Raw genomic sequence first — 17906 nt, forward strand, 5'->3', positions numbered from 1 at the left:
ATTGGAGCCTTGGGCCTCCCTCCTCATTGGCTGAGACAGCAGCTGGAGCCAGTAAGCCTATGAGGAGAGAGCAAGCCACGGCTGTGTGCAAATGGTCACACAGAGCAGTGGCTTGGGAGCCCCCATGGCAAGCTGCTTGCTATAGTGGCACTTTGGGGGGGGGACCCAATATAGCCCTTTTTAAAAAACACTTTAAGGTCTCTTTCACACTTTTGTTTTTAAAGCGGCATAATACGGCAGCATACCTATAGCGTTTTAATGAGCATTTAGGATGTGCTGTACAGGTGTTCATGTTCTGTCAGCCAACACTTCTCAATCACACCTTGTGTGATTTCCTCCCCCCCCCCATTTAAGCCTTGTTAAAAAAAAAACACTTTTTTGAAGCTTTGTAATTGCACTTTAAAAGCCATAGGAACAGTTCAATAGAAGTGAATGGGGGCAGTTGCAGTGTCAATAGCTGCCAATCTCTGCAGGTATTGTTATTTTTGCCTCCCAGCAATGCTGACGTTGCAGTGTGAACATCTCCACTCCCTATTGTAAGAATTTGGAGAGACATTTGGGAAGTGTTTAAAAAAAAAAAAAACGCAGGCCCAACCGCCTCTTTTCAACGCATGTGTAAAAAGGCCCTAATGCAGGGATATGCAATTAGCGGACCTCCAGCTGTTGCAAAACTACAAGTCCCATGAGGCATAGCAAGACTCTGACAGCCACAAGCATGACTCCCATGATGGGACTTGTAGTTTTGCAACAGCTGGAGGTCCACTAATTGCTTATCCCTGGCTTGGTATCAAAGCAAATGTCACCAGTGATACAGAGGAAGGGGGGGAGGGAGGGGGGAAGCAAAAAAACAAAAAAAACACAAAACCCTTCTGTGCAACATGCGCATGAAAATACGGGACAGCAAGTATACACCTTTTTATAGAACCTCCCACAAATCAATGGCTAGCCTGATACAGAATGGAGAATAGAAATGTCAGCTCTAGAAACCTCTCATTTTGGCTCATCAAATGTAAAAAAACAAACGTCTCTTAAAAAAATTAATGTAAAAAACAACCTAGCTTATAAAATGTTTATTAGTAATAATCTGTTTGATAGGAAAAGGCACAGCTTAACGCAGATCGATGGTTTTGATCGGGACAAATACACTAAACATAGGCCCAGCTTGTGATAACGGGAGGACCGTCACCCAGAGAGATTTTCCAGCATGTAGAAGAATCTCCTATTGACCCTCCCTGCCCCCGCTGGTATGAATCGGCTTCCGTGGATTACTTATGACGTTTGTTGGGATGATATCGGCGCATCGGAGTTCCCAGATTGCGTTGTGTATGAGTGCGGCATTGCGTCCCGTCAGCACCGCGGCTTCTGTGTCTCTGTGGTGGTCTTGACATTGAACAGACGCTTCAAGAAGTAGAGCTGAAGGACCCCCGAGACCACGATGAGGACGCTAGTCCCCGCCGACCACCAGTTCACATAGTGGTAGTTGGACATCAATCTGTAGTAATCGGAGCCTCTTCTCATGCGGGCAAAAGTATAATAACGCCACATGTGGAGGATGCGACCCAACACCACCTGAGAGCTCGCCTGAAAAGAGAAGATTGGAAGTCAGGGGGCTGTACAATGCTATGCTGATATTCCAGTGATGTCCTCCCATGATCTGGTGCGCCCCCCCTACGGCACGCTCTGTGATAATCACGTGCTTTGGACTTGGCCAATCGCCTCACAGCCCTTTACCAGGTGATCAGCTGTCAGCCAATGACAGCTGATCACAGAAGTAAACAGAAGCTGGTCATTGGCTTTTTTATTTATTTTTTCCTCAAGCTGGCAGCATGAAGAGAAAGGGGGGACTTCTGTTACAGGGACATCGGTCCCATCAGTGCTGCTAATCTCATGCAAATCAGTGCCACCCATCGGTGCAGCCTCACCATCAGTGCCTACCTCATCAGCACACATCAGTGAAGGGGATAAATTACCCGTTTGCAACATTTTCGAACAAACTATGAAAATTTTCGGTCTTTTGTTTTTTTTTTTAGCAAAAAAATAAATAAATAAATCCCCAGTGGTCTTTAACCACATCAATACCGGGCTCTTTTGCCCCCTTTCTTCCCAGGCCAATTTTCAGCTCTCTTGCATTTTCAATGACAATTGCGCAGTCATGCTACGCTGTACCCAAATTAATTTTTTTTTTTATCATTTTGTTTTCGCACAAATAGAGCTTTTTCTTTTGGTGGTATTTATTCACGACTTTGTTTTTAATTTTTTAACATATAAGCAGAAAAGAGAGCGGAAATTTTTTTTGGGGGAAAAAAAAAATATATTTTAAAAGAAATCCAATAATGTATTCTGCTACATGTCTTTGGTTTAAAAAAAAAAATATCCCGTTAAGTGTATAATAATTGGTTTGTGTGATCACGGACATATGTATGCAAATGATCATGTACAGATGTGCGCAGGTGATCATTGGGACAGGTGTGTTTTTGGACATTGGTGGTTGGTTATGAAAAGGCAAATTCATTTTGCACTACAAGTGCACTTGGAAGTGCAGTCGCTGTAAATCTGAGGGGTAGATCTGAAATGGAGGGAAGCTCTGCTGATTTTATCATCCAAAACATGTGGAAGCTAAAACGCTGTTTTTTTATTTTCCTTGCATGTCCCCCTCGGATCCACAGCGACTGCACTTCTAAGTGCACGTTGCACTTGAAGTGAAAAATGAATTTGCATTTCGTAAATAACCCCCATTGTGTTTTACGCTGTGTGTTACTATGCTGGTGATAAAAAGCTGTAAAAAAATAAAAACAAACATCTCATACTCACTGATCACCAGCTGACTGCAGCGATCTGCACTCCTCTCTTCTTTAACTGTGTGAGGAGAGCCGATCGCCTGGCAACCAGCTCTCTGTTTACATCACATGACGTCTGTGATTGGACACGGCCATCATGTGATTAGGAGGGCCAATTACAAAGCCCCTCCTGCCGATCTGAGATGCGCCGTGTCTGGGTGACACCAGCGCATCGGGGCTGCGCACGATCCCCCTCCTTCTGAGGGACGTTCCTGAACGTCCAATTAGGAGAGAGCACCCGCCCATACATATGCAGTGGCCGGGTGGTAAGTGGTTAAATACCCCAAAAAGAAAGCTTTAGTGTGTGAAAAAAAAAATGTATATACATGTCATATGTGTACAGTGTTACATGACCGTGTAATTGTCATTCAAAGTGTGACAGCGCTGAAAACTGGCCCGGGGAGAAAGTGCCCGGTAGGCAAGTGGTTAAAAAAAAAAAAAAAGAACTTGGCTATAGAGCAGGGAAGGCGGAACTCACCTCAATGGTGGCCAAGGTGTCGTTTAACTTTTGATGGTGGTTTTCAGGCGCGTGCTCAGCTCCCTCCCCGTCATGGAACACCCCAAAGTTCAGGTACACCTGGGCGGAGCCAAAGTGGTTCTGCCAGTTATTAACACACAGCTGATAGAATCCTGAGAAGAAGAGAAAACATTTCACTGTACAATCATCAGACGTGGAATTCCCCCCCCCCTGTACTGCATCTCAGGAAACACAATCCTCTCCCCCACTATGATGTACAGAACAGACAACTGATTTTGTGTTAAAGCGGGAGTCCGCCGGGACTCCGCGTTTTTTTTTTTTTTTTTATTTTTTTTTTTTTTAAAAGCCAGCAGCTACAAATACTGCAGCTGCTGACTTTTAAAATAGTGACACTTACCTGTCCAGCGCGCCCGCGATGTCGGCACCCGAAACCGATCTCTAGATCGTCTCTCGGGTGCTGCCGCCGCCATCTTGGGTATGGGAATCAGGAAATGGAGCATTTTGGCTTCATTTCCCGGTTCCCTACTGCGCATGCGTGAGCCGCGCGGCGCAATCCGGACGGTCCCCGCTGCCTCTGGGATCTGTGTGTTTCCCAGCAGGCAGCGGGGCACTTGCGGAAAGGGGCGTAATCTACGCCCCTTTCCGCAGACAGCTATCCCGGAAGTGGGTGCAGTTACCTGGATTATCCAGGTAACTGCACCCCCTCCCCCCTGAAAGGTGACAATTGTGGCGCCGGGGGGGGATTCCGATGAGCGGAGGTCCATTTTAGGGTGGACCTCCGCTTTAAGTCTAAGAGGAAGCAATCTAGTGTCAAATCTTAAAGCGGAACCTTCAGTCATTTTTTTTTTTTTTTCATCTTTCCATCTATTAAATCTTCAGCCCTTGTTGTTGTTGTCGTCGTTTTTAACTTTGGATAGTAAAACTTTTTTTTTTTTTTTTTCTGCCAGTAAATCCCTTATACAGCCCACTTCCTGTTTCTTCTCTGGTCATTGGCGTAGGCTTATGACATCATGACTAATACAAAGGGGAAAAACCGCGCTAATATTAAAAAATATATAGTGAATTCGCAAATTAGCGAAACTATAATATTCCTGTGAAGAACACAGCCAAGCTGCCAGCAGCTACAAATACTGCAGCTGCTGACTTTTAAAATAGTGACACTTACCCGCCCAGCGCGCCCGCGATGTCGGCACCCGAAGCCGATCTCTCGATCGTCACTCGGGTGCTGCCGCCGCCATCTTGGGTATGGGAATCAGGAAGTGGAGCCTTTCGGCTTCATTTCCCGGTTCCCTACTGCGCATGCGCGAGTCGCGCTTCGCAATAAGGATGGACCCCGCTGCCTCTGGGATCTGTGTGTTTCCCAGCAGGCAGCGGGGGACTTTCGGAAAGGGGCGTAGATCTACGCCCCTTTCCGCAGAGAGCTATCCCGGAAGTGGGTGCAGTTACCTGGATTATCCAGGTAACTGCACCCCCCCTCCCTCCTGAAAGGTGCCGATCGTGGCGCCGGAGGGGGGGAGGATTCCAATGAGCGGAAGGTCCACTTTAGGGTGGACCTCCGCTTTAAAGACACCTATATCAATAAGTGAAAGTATACATATAAAGTGAAAAAGATCATATATATTGTTAAAGTCCACTAACACAGACAGCGCCTAGAGGCGATTCAGTTCGCATTGTGCGCTATACAAGTATTTCATTCATTCACTAAAGTCCCAGGAAGTAAAAACAGTCTCAAAGTAAATCTTCATGGACTTCAAAATGGTTTGACTTCCTGTTTGGCTATGGGACAGGAAGTGAAGGGAAATCACCGCAATCGGTGAAAGAAAAAAAAAAAAAAATCTGATGGGTAATAACCCTCCCTTACTCTATCCAAAATGAAAAAACTCCACCCGCTGCCGCTCCAAACCCCCCCCAACCCCCCCCCCCCCACAGTAAGGTCACAGACAACACTGAAGGCCCCCCCCTCGGTCAGTCAGGGGCAGCACCTACCCCCATCACTCGGGCGGCGGCTTCTCTCCGGGTGGGTCTCTGTTCCCCAGCCTCTCTTCCCTCTTCCTCCTGGCAGCCAATCGGATCTCCTTTCGGCCAATCGTAGTGGCCCGGAGGAGCATCAGTGTAAAAATAGCAATAGAGAAAACTGCGCCCCGAGCCCACCCTTTGTTGAAGCCTATTAGAGCCTCTGGCTCTAATCGCACACTTAAAAAATTAAAATAAAAAACGCGCCCCCCCCGCCATTGGAATCCATGGGTCCGTTGCCCTGTATGTAGATCAGGGGACTGGACACATGGATTGGGGGGGGGGGGTGTAATGGACAGGCCACCACTGGCTCCAGGGGGTGCCTTTTGACACGTCCAGGGCTCTAGGTCTCTCTTCCCCGGGATTCCTGCAGTGTGCGATATCAATTCTCTTTTTTGTTCCCTGCCCTCCTGATGAAGCTCCTCTTTGTAAAACGCGTTGAGATACAACCGCACATCTGTCAAATATCCCACTGGTACCCCAGAAGACATAGTGAGGAACCAGAAATGGATTTATTATATTTATGTAATGCTTGAAAAGCTATTGATTTGTATGGGATGCTGTGAGGCGATATGCAGGGTATTTACATGTGCTTGTAGGAACATACATTGCTTTTACCAGGGCCTTTTTTCCTTAGAGAATAGGTGCCAGGAACTCCCCCTTTCTGAGCCAACCTTAATCTCTGCCCACTACCCACCTCTGAGCACTGTCTCTTGGCTCCACCCCCTACCCACCTCCTAGTACCGCCCCTTTAAAAGAATACAGAACCAGAACAAAGTATCATTTTGTGCTACTAAGTAATTTGTATGGAATTTCATAGACCCCGCCACAGCAACAATAGATCCTCCCCAAGCAACAATGGACCCCCTCGTGACAAAATACAACCTAGCAACAATAGACTCCCACAACAACAGACCCCACCACAGCAACAATGGATATAGCCCACACAGCAACAGACTCCCTCCAAGCAACAATGGACTCTCTCCCCCCCCCCCCCCCCCCCCGAAAACAAAATACTACCCCAGCAATAATAGAACCCCCCAGCAGCAACAACAGATCTCCCAGCAGCCAGCATCAATAAGACGCTCCAACAGAAAGCAACAATAGATCTCTCCCTCAATAGTAGATCCCCCCCTGCCAGCCAACAACAGACCTACCCAGCAACAATAGACTCCCACAGCGACAATAGATTCCCCAGCAGCCCACATCAACTGACCCTCCAGCACACCATGCCATAAAATGCATTCAGTGTTGGAGGTGATGGAACTGCGTTCCCCCGCGTTCCTGGTCAAAAAAAAAAAAAAATCCCTGGCTTTTACCTATTGTACCTCGAGGTGCATTTGAACGTTGATGCAATAAATTCATTCTTATGATTTAACATTCTTTTCCCTCAGTGGTCGTCACCTGGAAAGTCTCATTCTTTGTCTCTTTAGTCATATATCATGCTTTGGGTGTCACCAAGCACCATCCAGATTCATTTCTTTTCTATGGAAGAAAAACAATCGTAATAAATAAATTACCCGTCTCCTTGGTCATGAAGTTGATTTGTCCGCGTTCGTCATTGGAGGTCTCAATCAGAAATCCCTGCGGATTGTGGACTGAAGCCGACACCTTCTTGTCCTGCATGACTCCAGATGTCCATTGGACCTGCAGGAAACCAGAACACCGAGTCCAGCTGGCATCATACACAAGTATTATCTTATTATTACCATCTTCTATCAATGGAGCACCACCCCGTTCTATAGATTTGCATATTTGTATATCCACTTCAGCCCCCGGACCATTTTGCTGGTCAAAGACCAGACCACTTTTTGCTATTCGGCGCTGCGTCGCTTTAACTGACAATTGCGCGGTCGTGGCGACGTGGCTCCCAAACAAAACTGATCTTTTTTTCCCCACAAATAGAGCTTTCTTTTGGTGGTATTTGATCACCTCTGCGGTTTTTATTTTTTGCGCTATAAACAAAAATAGAGCGACAATTTTGAAAAAAAAAAAAAAAAAACGCATTCTTTTTTTACTTTTTGTTATAATAAATATCCCCCAAAAATATAAAAAAAACTTTTTTTTCCCTCAGTTTAGGCCGATACGTATTCTTCTACATATTTTTGGTAAAAAAAAAATAGCAATAAGCGATTATTGATTGGTTTGCGCAAAAGTTATAGTTTACAACATAGGGGACAGTTTTATGGCATTTTTATTAATAATTTTTTTTTTTTTTTACTAGTAATGGCGGCGATTAGCGATTTTTATTGTGACTGCGACATTGCGGTGGACACATCGGACATTTTTGTCACATTTTTGGGACCATTGTCATTTATACAGCAATCAGTGCTATACAAATGCAGTGATTCCTGTGTAAATGACACTGGCAGTGAAGGGGTTAACCAGTGGGTGGCAGTGTAGAGGTGTGTTACTAACTGTGGGGGGCTGGGCTTTCATTTAGTGAACACTGATCTCTGCTCCAATCACATGTAGCAGAGATCAGTGTCACTAGTTGCTAGGCAGAATGGGGAGATGCCGTTTACAATGGCATTTCCTCGTTCAGCTGCCCCGTGAGACACTCGCGGGTATGCCCGCGGGACCCGCGACCGGAGGGGTCCCGACCAGCACGCAAGCATGCCACCAGCGGCGTGATGGCAGGGCAGCAAATTTAAAGGGACGTACAGGTACGCCCATTTGCCTACCCGTGCCATTCTCCCGACGTACATCGGCGTGTGCTGGTCGGGAACCGGATATACAGCGGCTAAAATAAGTATTGAGCGGGTCACAATTTTTCTCGGTAAATCTATTGGTAAAAGGTGATATTGACATGAAATTTCCCCCACGCCAGTAACAAGCCACACAGTCCATACATACAAAGACACCAAAACAAATACGTTCAGAAATGAAGTTCTCTGTAATAAAACGGAAGGACACAGGAAAAATATATTGAACCTGCCAACTGGAATGTATTTAATACTCGCCACAAAATCCTTTGTTGGTAATGACGGCTTCAAGACATCGGCTTCCGTATGGAGAAACGAGTCGCATGCGTTGCTCAGGTGTGATTTTGGTCTTCAAATCTTGAAGGTTCCGTGGGCCTCTTCTATGAACTCTGATCTTTAGTTCTTTCCATAGATTTTCTATTGGATTCAAGTCAGGTGACTGGTTGGGCCGTTCTAGCAGATTTATTTTCTTTCTTGGCTTTGTGTTTGGGATGATTGCCTGGGATGTCCGCCTGAGATGTCGGGATGTCCGCCTGAGATGTCCGCCTGTCCTCTTGGGATGTCCTCCTGAGATGTCGGGATGTCCACCTGAGATGTCCTCCTGAGATGTCGGGATGTCCACCTGAGATGTCCTCCTGAGATGTCGGGATGTCCACCTGAGATGTCCGCCTGAGATGTCGGGATGTCCACCTGAGATGTCCGCCTGAGATGTCGGGATGTCCTCCTGAGATGTCCTCCTGTCCTCTTGGGATGTCCTCCTGAGATGTCCTCCTGTCCTCTTGGGATGTCCTCCTGGGATGTCCTCCTGTCCTCTTGGGATGTCCTCCTGGGATGTCCTCCTGTCCTCTTGGGATGTCCTCCTGTCCTCTTGGGATGTCCTCCTGTCCTCTTGGGATGTCCTCCTGTCCTCTTGGGATGTCCTCTTGGGATGTCCTCCTGTCCTCTTGGGATGTCCTCCTGGGATGTCCTCCTGTCCTCTTGGGATGTCCTCCTGAGATGTCCTCCTGTCCTCTTGGGATGTCCTCCTGAGATGTCCTCCTGTCCTCTTGGGATGTCCTCCTGAGATGTCCTCCTGTCCTCTTGGGATGTCCGCCTGAGATGTCCGCCTGAGATGTCCTCCTGTCCTCTTGGGATGTCCTCCTGAGATGTCCTCCTGTCCTCTTGGGATGTCCGCCTGAGATGTCCTCCTGTCCTCTTGGGATGTCCGCCTGAGATGTCCTCCTGTCCTCTTGGGATGTCCGCCTGAGATGTCCTCCTGTCCTCTTGGGATGTCCTCCTGAGATGTCCTCCTGTCCTCTTGGGATGTCCTCCTGAGATATCCTCCTGTCCTCTTGGGATGTCCACCTGAGATGTCCGCCTGAGATGTCCTCCTGTCCTCTTGGGATGTCCTCCTGAGATGTCCTCCTGTCCTCTTGGGATGTCCTCCTGAGATGTCCTCCTGTCCTCTTGGGATGTCCACCTGAGATGTCCGCCTGAGATGTCCTCCTGTCCTCTTGGGATGTCCTCCTGTCCTCTTGGGATGTCCTCCTGAGATGTCCGCCTGGGATGTCCTCCCCTCGTTTCATCTTCATCATCCTGGTAGATGGCAGCAGATTTTTTATCACCATTCATCCTTTCTGCAATGATATGAACTTTGCCAAAAAACAGCCCCGCCCACACCATGATGTTCCTACCTCCAAACTTTTTTTTTTTTTGGGCTGATGTCGCCTCCAAACATGGGGTGTATTATGGCATCCAAAGAGTTCAATGTTGGTCTCATCTGAGCAGACTATATTCTCCCCGTATTTCACAGGCTTGTCTAAATGTTGTGCAGCAAACTTCAAACGAGCTTCAAAGTGCTTTTTCTTCAGCAGTGGAGGGTTGCGTTGCGAGCGTGGATACAGGACATGGCGGGCAAGTGCCTTACTTATTGTGTACCAGCTAATTCCAGGTCTTTCTGAAGCTCTTCAAAAGTGACCCTTGGCTCTTGGACAACTCTTCTGATAATTCTTTTCACTCCTCTGTCAGAAATCTTGCGAGGAGCACCTGGTCGTGGCCGGTTTATGGTGAAATTATGTCCTTTCCACTTCCGGATTATAGCCCCAACAGTGCTCACTGGAACATTCAGAAGTTTAGAAATCCTTCTGTAACCAATGCCATCAGTATGTTTTGCAACATTAAGGTTTGCGAAGGTCTCCAGAGAGCTCTTTGCTTTTACCCATCATGAGATGTTTTGTGTGACACCTCGGTAATGAGACACCTTTTTATAGGCCATCAGTGGAGACTGAACCAGCCGATATTAATTTGCACTAACAAGGGGCCGGATTGCTTTCTAATTACCGATACAGTTCAGCTGGTGTCTTGGCTTTCCATGCTTTTTTGCACCTCCCTTTCTTTATGTTTTCAATACTTTTTTTCCCTGCGTCCTTCCGTTTTTATTACACAGACCTTCATTTCTGAAGGGATTTGTTTTGGTGTCTTTGTATGTATGGATTGGGTTGTTACCGACATGTGGGGGGAATTTCAAGTCAATATCACCTTTACCAATATATTTACCTAGAAAAATGGTGACGTGTTCAGTACTTATTTTACCTGCTGTATAATAAAGTTGTTAGCAATGCAAAAAAAGGGAGAAAAAAAAACAAACAAACAAAATTACAGTGCAATAAAGAAGAGGGGAACTGCCAGTGTAAAAGCGATTCCCCGTTCTGCCTACTGACATGACAGATCTTCTGTTTCCAGTGATCGGGAACAGCGATCTCTGTCATGTCCCAGTGAGCCTATCCCCCCTCCCCCCCCCCCCCCCCACAGTTAGAACACACCTAGGGAACACACTTAAAGTGATTGTAAAGGATCGTTTTTTTTTTTTAACAACAAACATGTTATACTTACCTCCGCTGTGCAGTTTGTTTTGCACAGAGTGGACTCCGATCCTCCTCTTCTGGGGTCCCCCGGCGGCTCCTCCCCACATCAGCTAACCCCCTAAGAGAAGCACTTTCCCGAGGGGGGTTACCTTTGCAGGCGCGCTCCCGAGTCCAGCATTTCTGTCCACAGACAGAAAGAGAGAGACGTTGACTTTGTTTGGGTGCAACATCGCACGACCGCGCAGTTGTCAGTTAAAGCGACGAAGGGCCATATCGCAAAAAAATTGGCCTGTTCATTAAGGGGGTAAATTCTTCCGTGGCTGAAGACACATGCACAGAGTGGCCTCCGATCCTCCTCTTCTGGGGTCCCCCGGCGGCTCCTCCCCACATCAGCTAACCCCCTAAGAGAAGCACTTTCCCGAGGGGGGTTATCTTTGCAGGCGCGCTCCCGAGTCCAGCATTTCTGTCCACAGACATGAATGCCGGACTCGGCCTCGGCACCCACATCATTAGATTTGACTGACAGCAGTGGGAGCCAATGGCTGCGCTACTATCAATCCATCCAATCAAGAGCCGGGACCCCGTGGAGAGAGGGAGATTTCGTCACCAACAACAGAATTACGGGGCTCAGATAAGTAAAACGGGGGGACTGGCAGGTGTTTTTTCACCTTAATGCATAGGATGCACGGGGGATTACAACCCCTTTAACCCCTTGATCGCCCCCTAGTGTTAACCCCTTCCCTGTCAGTGTCATTTATACATTGATAGATGCATTTATATAGCACTGATCAATGTAATAATGTCACTGGTCTCCAAAAAGTGTATGTATATATATATATATATATATATATATATATATATATATCTCTTTTGGATATTTATTATAGCAGAAAGTAAAAAACTTTTTTTTTTCAAGATTGTTGGCGTTTTTTTGTTCATAGCGCAAAAAATAAAAACCGCAGAGGCGATCAAATACCAGCAAAAGAAAGCTCTATTTGTGGAGGGGTGGGAGAGAGACGTTGACTTTGTTTGGGTGCAACATCGCACGACCGCGCAGTTGTCAGTTAAAGCTGACGAAGGGCCATATCGCAAAAATTGGCCTGTTCATTAAGGGGGTAAATTCTTCCGTGGCTGAAGACACATGAAAAGGTGAAATGTGTCTAAGGCCAGGGTCACACCAATGTGTTTTTCAGTCCATTTAACATTAGTTCCTATGGGTCACAGTCACCTGCAGTTTCCACTGGTGTGGAAACTGCATCAACCGCACATGCATGGATGTGAACCTAGCCTTAGCCGCACCCTCTAAAAAGCGATCTACTGTGGATCACTTTTCAGAGCATGCACAAGTGTAAACCTAGCCTCAGAGCAGGCTCACCTACCTGAAGGCAGCCCCCTCCCCCCCCCTTCTTAAAAAGGTACAGCAACATATCAGAAACTCAAAGATCACCTTTAAAGGCAATTAAAGATCTCCAGTATTACAAGAAAAAAAAACCAAAAAACTTAATTTTAAGTGTTGCTCATAATAAAGAAACCCTTACTAGTTATTTTGGATTACGTTAGCCCAGACCTGTATTTGTTGTGGGGGACGGTTGCAGGAGGAGGAGGAGGAGGAGGAGGAGGAGGAGGAGGTCACCTTGCTGCAGGTGATAAGGAAATTTGGGTTGGCAGCAGATGTTGTGTTCCCAGCAATACCATCGTCATCACAAACTTCTACAGAAAAGGTCTCTCCCTCCTTTACAGTTCCAGAACTCTCGCCCTATACGTGTCGTGTGTGTATTATATATATATATACATATACATACACACACATATATATATATATATATATATATATATACACACACACACATACATACATACACACACACACGTGTCCCGCCTATATATGTATCCCGTCTTAGAAATGTCATTTAGAGACTGATGAAAGCGATATATCACCGGAGTTTTTGTAACACTGCAATCAAAACCCAGCGACTGTAGAGTCATAACAACCATAAGAAAATGTGGATGCTCTAGATCAGGGGGTCTCCACAGTTCCGATCTTTGCTTGCTTTTATCAGGCCCTTGGGGCACAATTTACATCCACTGACACCAACAAAAGGGGCACAATTCCTACCAATGACACCAACAATGGAGCACAAATCCTACCAATGACACCAACGATGGGGAACAATTACTCCCAATGACACCAACGATGGGGCATAATTCCTATAAATGACAGCAATGATGGATCAGAAATCCTACCAATAAAACAAACAATGGGGCACAGCCCCCCCCCCCCCCCCCCCCCCAGTGACACCAACAATGGGGCCCAACAACACTTATGATCTCGCACAATTCCTCCCAATGACAATAATAATGGGAACAGTTCCTCCCACTGACACCAATGATGGGGTACAGTTCCTACTAGTGACACCAACAATGGTGCCCAGTGACATCATGGATGGGGCACAGTTCCTCCCAATGATGGGGAACAATTACTCCCAATGACACCAACGATGTGGCATAATTACTATAGATGACACCAATGATGGAGCACAAATCCTACCAATGACACAAACAATGGTCCCCGGGTTATGAACAAGATCGGTTCTGTAGGTTTGTTCTTAAGTTGAATTTGTATGCAAGTTGGAATAATTAGAATTTTTTTAAGTGTACCTCTAGCCAAAACAATTATTTCAAGTTTTGGGTAGCATAAAGGGTTAACTATGCATGCAGTGATGTGGGATTGCCGACAGGTCCTCCGGACAGTAGGTGGCAGCATGCGGTGAGCAGCAAGATGGCCGCCCGGCGGTTTCTGTGACAATACACCAATATATAAACATTATATGAATTTTATTAAAGTAAAAATCTTAACACTCACAATTTGTTTTGATGACCCCCTTTGGGGAGCTTCCATGGCTGCCTTACTCAACTTTTTTACTCCCAAAGGAAACCTTGCCATAATTTTTAGGTCTTCTGGAACCTTTGTTTGGTGGTAGCCCTTTGGTGGTCTTTGGGGAAAAGTGCCTTCCATTGGTGGTGGTAAGTGGAAAGAATGCTCCCCCTTACCGTCATGGCTCTGGCTCTGCCAAGTGGTGTGTTGGACCCGGAACCAATGCAGGCGCCATCACATGGGAGGTCAGTTAGCCACAGCTCAAGAAGCCCCTCGCCACCTCTGGAGAAACCCTGGTCAACAACAGCTTCGTGAAACTTCTATCGCAGCCTCTTTAAACTTTTTACCCCGAAAAGAACCCTTGCAATAAACGTTTGGTCTCATGGAACCCCGGCTAAAATTAGTCCATTGGTGTGCTATGGGAAAAAGTTCATTTTTTTTATATAAGGTTATATGAATTTGTTTTGATGACCCCCTTTGGGGAGCTTCCATGGCAGCCTTACTCAACCTTTTTACTCCCAAAGGAAACCTTGCCATAATTTTTAGGTCTTCTGGAACCTTTGTTTGGTGGTAACCCTTTGGTGGTCTTTGGGGAAAAGTTCCTTCCATTGGCGGTGGTCAATGGGAAGAATGTTCCCCCTAGATCTGGTTCTGCAGAGAGGTGTTTGATCTGGAACTATTCAGGTGCCATCACATGGGACCTCAGTTAGCCATAGCTCAAGAAGACCCCCTTGCCACCTCTGCAGGAACCCTGGTTGAGAATGGCTGCACCATAGGCTATCTAGTAAGGCCAAAATGTATTTGACCGATGTGGGTCCACTGTGATCCACCGCCAAATCTGAGCTCCATGTACACAATGTCACTTAGAAATTATACCTACTTGACCAGTGATGGTGCAAGTATCTCGCCATAAGGCTGCATTCACACCTGAGCGTAGCTTTTTCAAGCGTTTTTTTGCGGCGTTTTTTACCGCGATTTGCAGCGTTTTTACCGCGATTCACTGCGTTTTTTGCCGCGTTTTGTCGCGAATTTGTGCAGGGCAAAAGGTCACCAATGTTAAGAATTGAGCAGATACAGCGTCAAAACGCCCATAGAAACGCTCGTTGTCGCGCTAAACGCTCGAATCGAGCGTTTCCATTAGTTTCTATGGGAATGAAAACGCCCAAATCAGCCCGATTCGCGCGACAAAAAAGGGTCCGGAACTTGTTTGAGCTTCAGGCGTAGGGCTTCAGGCGACATGGAGTGGAGATGTGAACCATCTCCATTGAGAATAATGCATTTTTTCCCCTCCAGCGTTTTGTAGCTTCAGGCGTAGGGCTACAAAACGCCCAGGTGTGAATGGGGTCTTAGTGTAATGCTAGTGGCTAAAAGGCAGTGACTCACTTCAGACGAAGACCCCGGTATCCTGGATAAGAGGAGAAGCACCAGTGGGAAAGCACATCTGGTCATCGGTTATATGGTCGCACCATATGTGGAGACAAGTGCCTGAGGCCGAATGATATAAAAGATATGAAATCCTATCAATAGAAGTTTTTTAGCGCTACATTGTAGCTTTTTGTTTGTATATGAATTTGGTCACATTCGTGTGTAGCTGCTTTTCACTTTTTTTTAGGTTAGCGCAATATTTTTCTTCATATTTTTTTAAAAAATATAATTGATGTACAAAAGCAGATGTTACATTGTTTTTCCTACTGGAATATTAATTGATAATCAACGACAGATGTAATCAGATTTGTCACAGAATAACCGATCAGTATAAAATACTGGAGACATTCACTCACCTCGTATCCGAAGTAGAAATAGCTGCTTTGATGGGCAAAATGGTAGAAGCATTCTGAGCCCGCCGGTCCCACCAAGATGGCAAAGTCGTAGCGGTCTGCTCCGCGGAACAAGGGCTGGGAGTTGGCGCTGCTCAGCGGCTCGGTCTTCTGCGGCAAACCTTGGAGAAAAAGGGACAAGAAGAGAAAGACCGCGAGGAGCATGATGTGTGCGAGCCGAGAAAGACGAGTGACTGCTGGATCCCAGAGCCGACCTCGGCAAATCATTAACCAGAGAGGGGCAGCCCAGCCAAGACTCAGCAATGAGAGGGCTTAGAGCCGGGTACAAGAAGTAGAACTAAAAGTGTAAGGAAATGTATTTACTAAAACCGGAGTAATAAATGTGCTAAAAAGTGTACAGATCTCATATTGAATCATTTTAACCACTTCGTACCTGGGCCATTTCCGACACTTCTCTCCTACATGTAAAAATCAACTTATATTTTTTTTGCTAGAAAATTACTTAGAACCCCCCAAACATATTTTCTCTCTTATTTTTTTTTTTTTTTAAGCAGAGACCCTGTAGAATAAAATGGTGATTTATTTTTAAATTTTTTTAGGTCACAGGGTATTTGCGGGACGTTTTTTCAAATGCAATTTTTTGGGGAAAAAAAATAAAAACGCTTTCATGAAAAAACAAAAACACACACATTAAAAACTTTAGCTCATTTATTTTTTGTATAATGTTAAAGAGGATGTTACGCCGAGCAAATAGATACCTAACATGTCACGCTTTAAAATTGTGTCTGCTGGTGGAATGGCGGCAAACTACGGTGCTCAAAATTCTCCATAGGCGATAGCTCGGATTGGAGGTAGGCGGGTGTAAAAGTCTTTTTTTTTAAATATTTTCCGCTCCATAGAGGTAAATGGAGGGTCCGCCTAATAAACTGACAGGTGGACCTGACCGATCCGATCATGTGAAAAGGGCCCCAAGTCTACTTTCACATTGATGTGCTTCAGTTTACCCACACTGTGGCTTTCCTGCAGCTGCACTTTGCCATAGAATTCTATTATATGCTGCAGGTGTGGTGCACTTTCTGAAAATGCATCAAAGCTCCTGTATTCTTTACCTTTGAATATTGCAACATAGGGATATGTCCAATACAGCAGAAAATCCTCTAAAATGATATTAAACTCCTGTATTCAGGAGTTTTGGTGTGCTTTCAGAAAGCACACCAAACCTGCAGGTAATAATAGAAAGTCTATGGCTCAGTGTTGGGAATGACAGGAGTCTATGGCTTAATGCAGGTAATAGAAGTCTATGGTTCAGTGCAGGTAACCTGCAGGTAATAACAGAAGTCTATGGTTCAGTGAAAGTAACCCGCTGGTAATGACAGAAGTCTATGGCTCAGTGCATGTAATGACAGTCTATGGCTCAGTGCAGGTAACCTGCATGTAATGACAGGAGTCTATGGCTTAATGCAGGTAACCTGCAGGTAATAATAGAAGTCTATGGCTCAGTGTTGGGAATAACAGGAGTCAAAGGCTTAATGCAGGTAATAGAAGTCTATGGTTCAGTGCAGGTAATAACGGAAGTCTATGGTTCAGTGAAAGTAACCCGCTGGTAATGACAGAAGTCTATGGCTCAGTGCATGTAATGACAGTCTATGGCTCAGTGCAGGTAACCTGCGGGTAACGACAGGAGTCTATGGCTCAGTGCATGTAATGATAGTCTATGGCTCAGTGCAGGTTACCTGCATGTAATGACAGGAGTCCATGGCTCAGTGCAGGTAACCTGCGGGTAATGACAGGAGTCTATGGCTCAGTGCAGGTAACCTGCGGGTAACGACAGGAGTCTATGGCTCAGTGTAGGTAACCTGCGGGTAACGACAGGAGTCCATGGCTCAGTGCAGGTAACCTGCGGGTAATGACAGGAGTCTATGGCTCAGTGCAGGTAACCTGCATGTAATGACAGAAGTCTATGGCTCAGTGTAGGTATTGACAGAAGTCTATGGCTCAGTGCAGGTAACCTGCGGGTAACGACAGGAGTCTATGGCTCAGTGCAGGTAACCTGCATGTAATGACAGAAGTCTATGGCTCAGTGTAGGTAATGACAGAAGTCTATGGCTCAGTGTAGGTAATGACAGAAGTCTATGGCTCAGTGCATGTAATGACAGTCTATGGCTCAGTGCAGGTAACCTGCATGTAATGACAGGAGTCTATGGCTCAGTGCAGGTAACCTGCATGTAATGACAGAAGTCTATGGCTCAGTGCAGGTAATGACAGAAGTCTATGGCTCAGTGTAGGTAATGACAGAAGTCTATGGCTCAGTGTAGGTAATGACAGAAGTCTATGGCTCAGTGCAGGTGACCTGCAGGAGCACTGCGCTCAGCCTGTG

General features: G+C 46.0%; 1 protein-coding gene across 1 annotated transcript; it reads right to left on the reverse strand.

The window, feature by feature from the left end:
* Nucleotides 1-1055: 1055 nt before the first annotated feature.
* Nucleotides 1056-15778, reverse strand: TMED6 (transmembrane p24 trafficking protein 6). The gene is made up of 4 exons (XM_077451088.1): nucleotides 15533-15778; nucleotides 6849-6975; nucleotides 3316-3467; nucleotides 1056-1581 (listed from the first exon to the last, which is right to left on the reverse strand). The coding sequence occupies exons 1-4, from the start codon at nucleotides 15731-15733 to the stop codon at nucleotides 1348-1350; spliced, it is 714 nt and encodes a 237-aa protein (XP_077307214.1). The 5' UTR covers nucleotides 15734-15778; the 3' UTR covers nucleotides 1056-1347.
* Nucleotides 15779-17906: the final 2128 nt, after the last annotated feature.

This window comes from Lithobates pipiens, unplaced genomic scaffold, assembly GCF_037356315.1.
Source record: "Lithobates pipiens isolate NorthernLeopardFrog02 unplaced genomic scaffold, aLitPip1_a1.2 Scaffold_10, whole genome shotgun sequence".
In the NCBI taxonomy this organism is placed as follows: domain Eukaryota; kingdom Metazoa; phylum Chordata; class Amphibia; order Anura; family Ranidae; genus Lithobates; species Lithobates pipiens.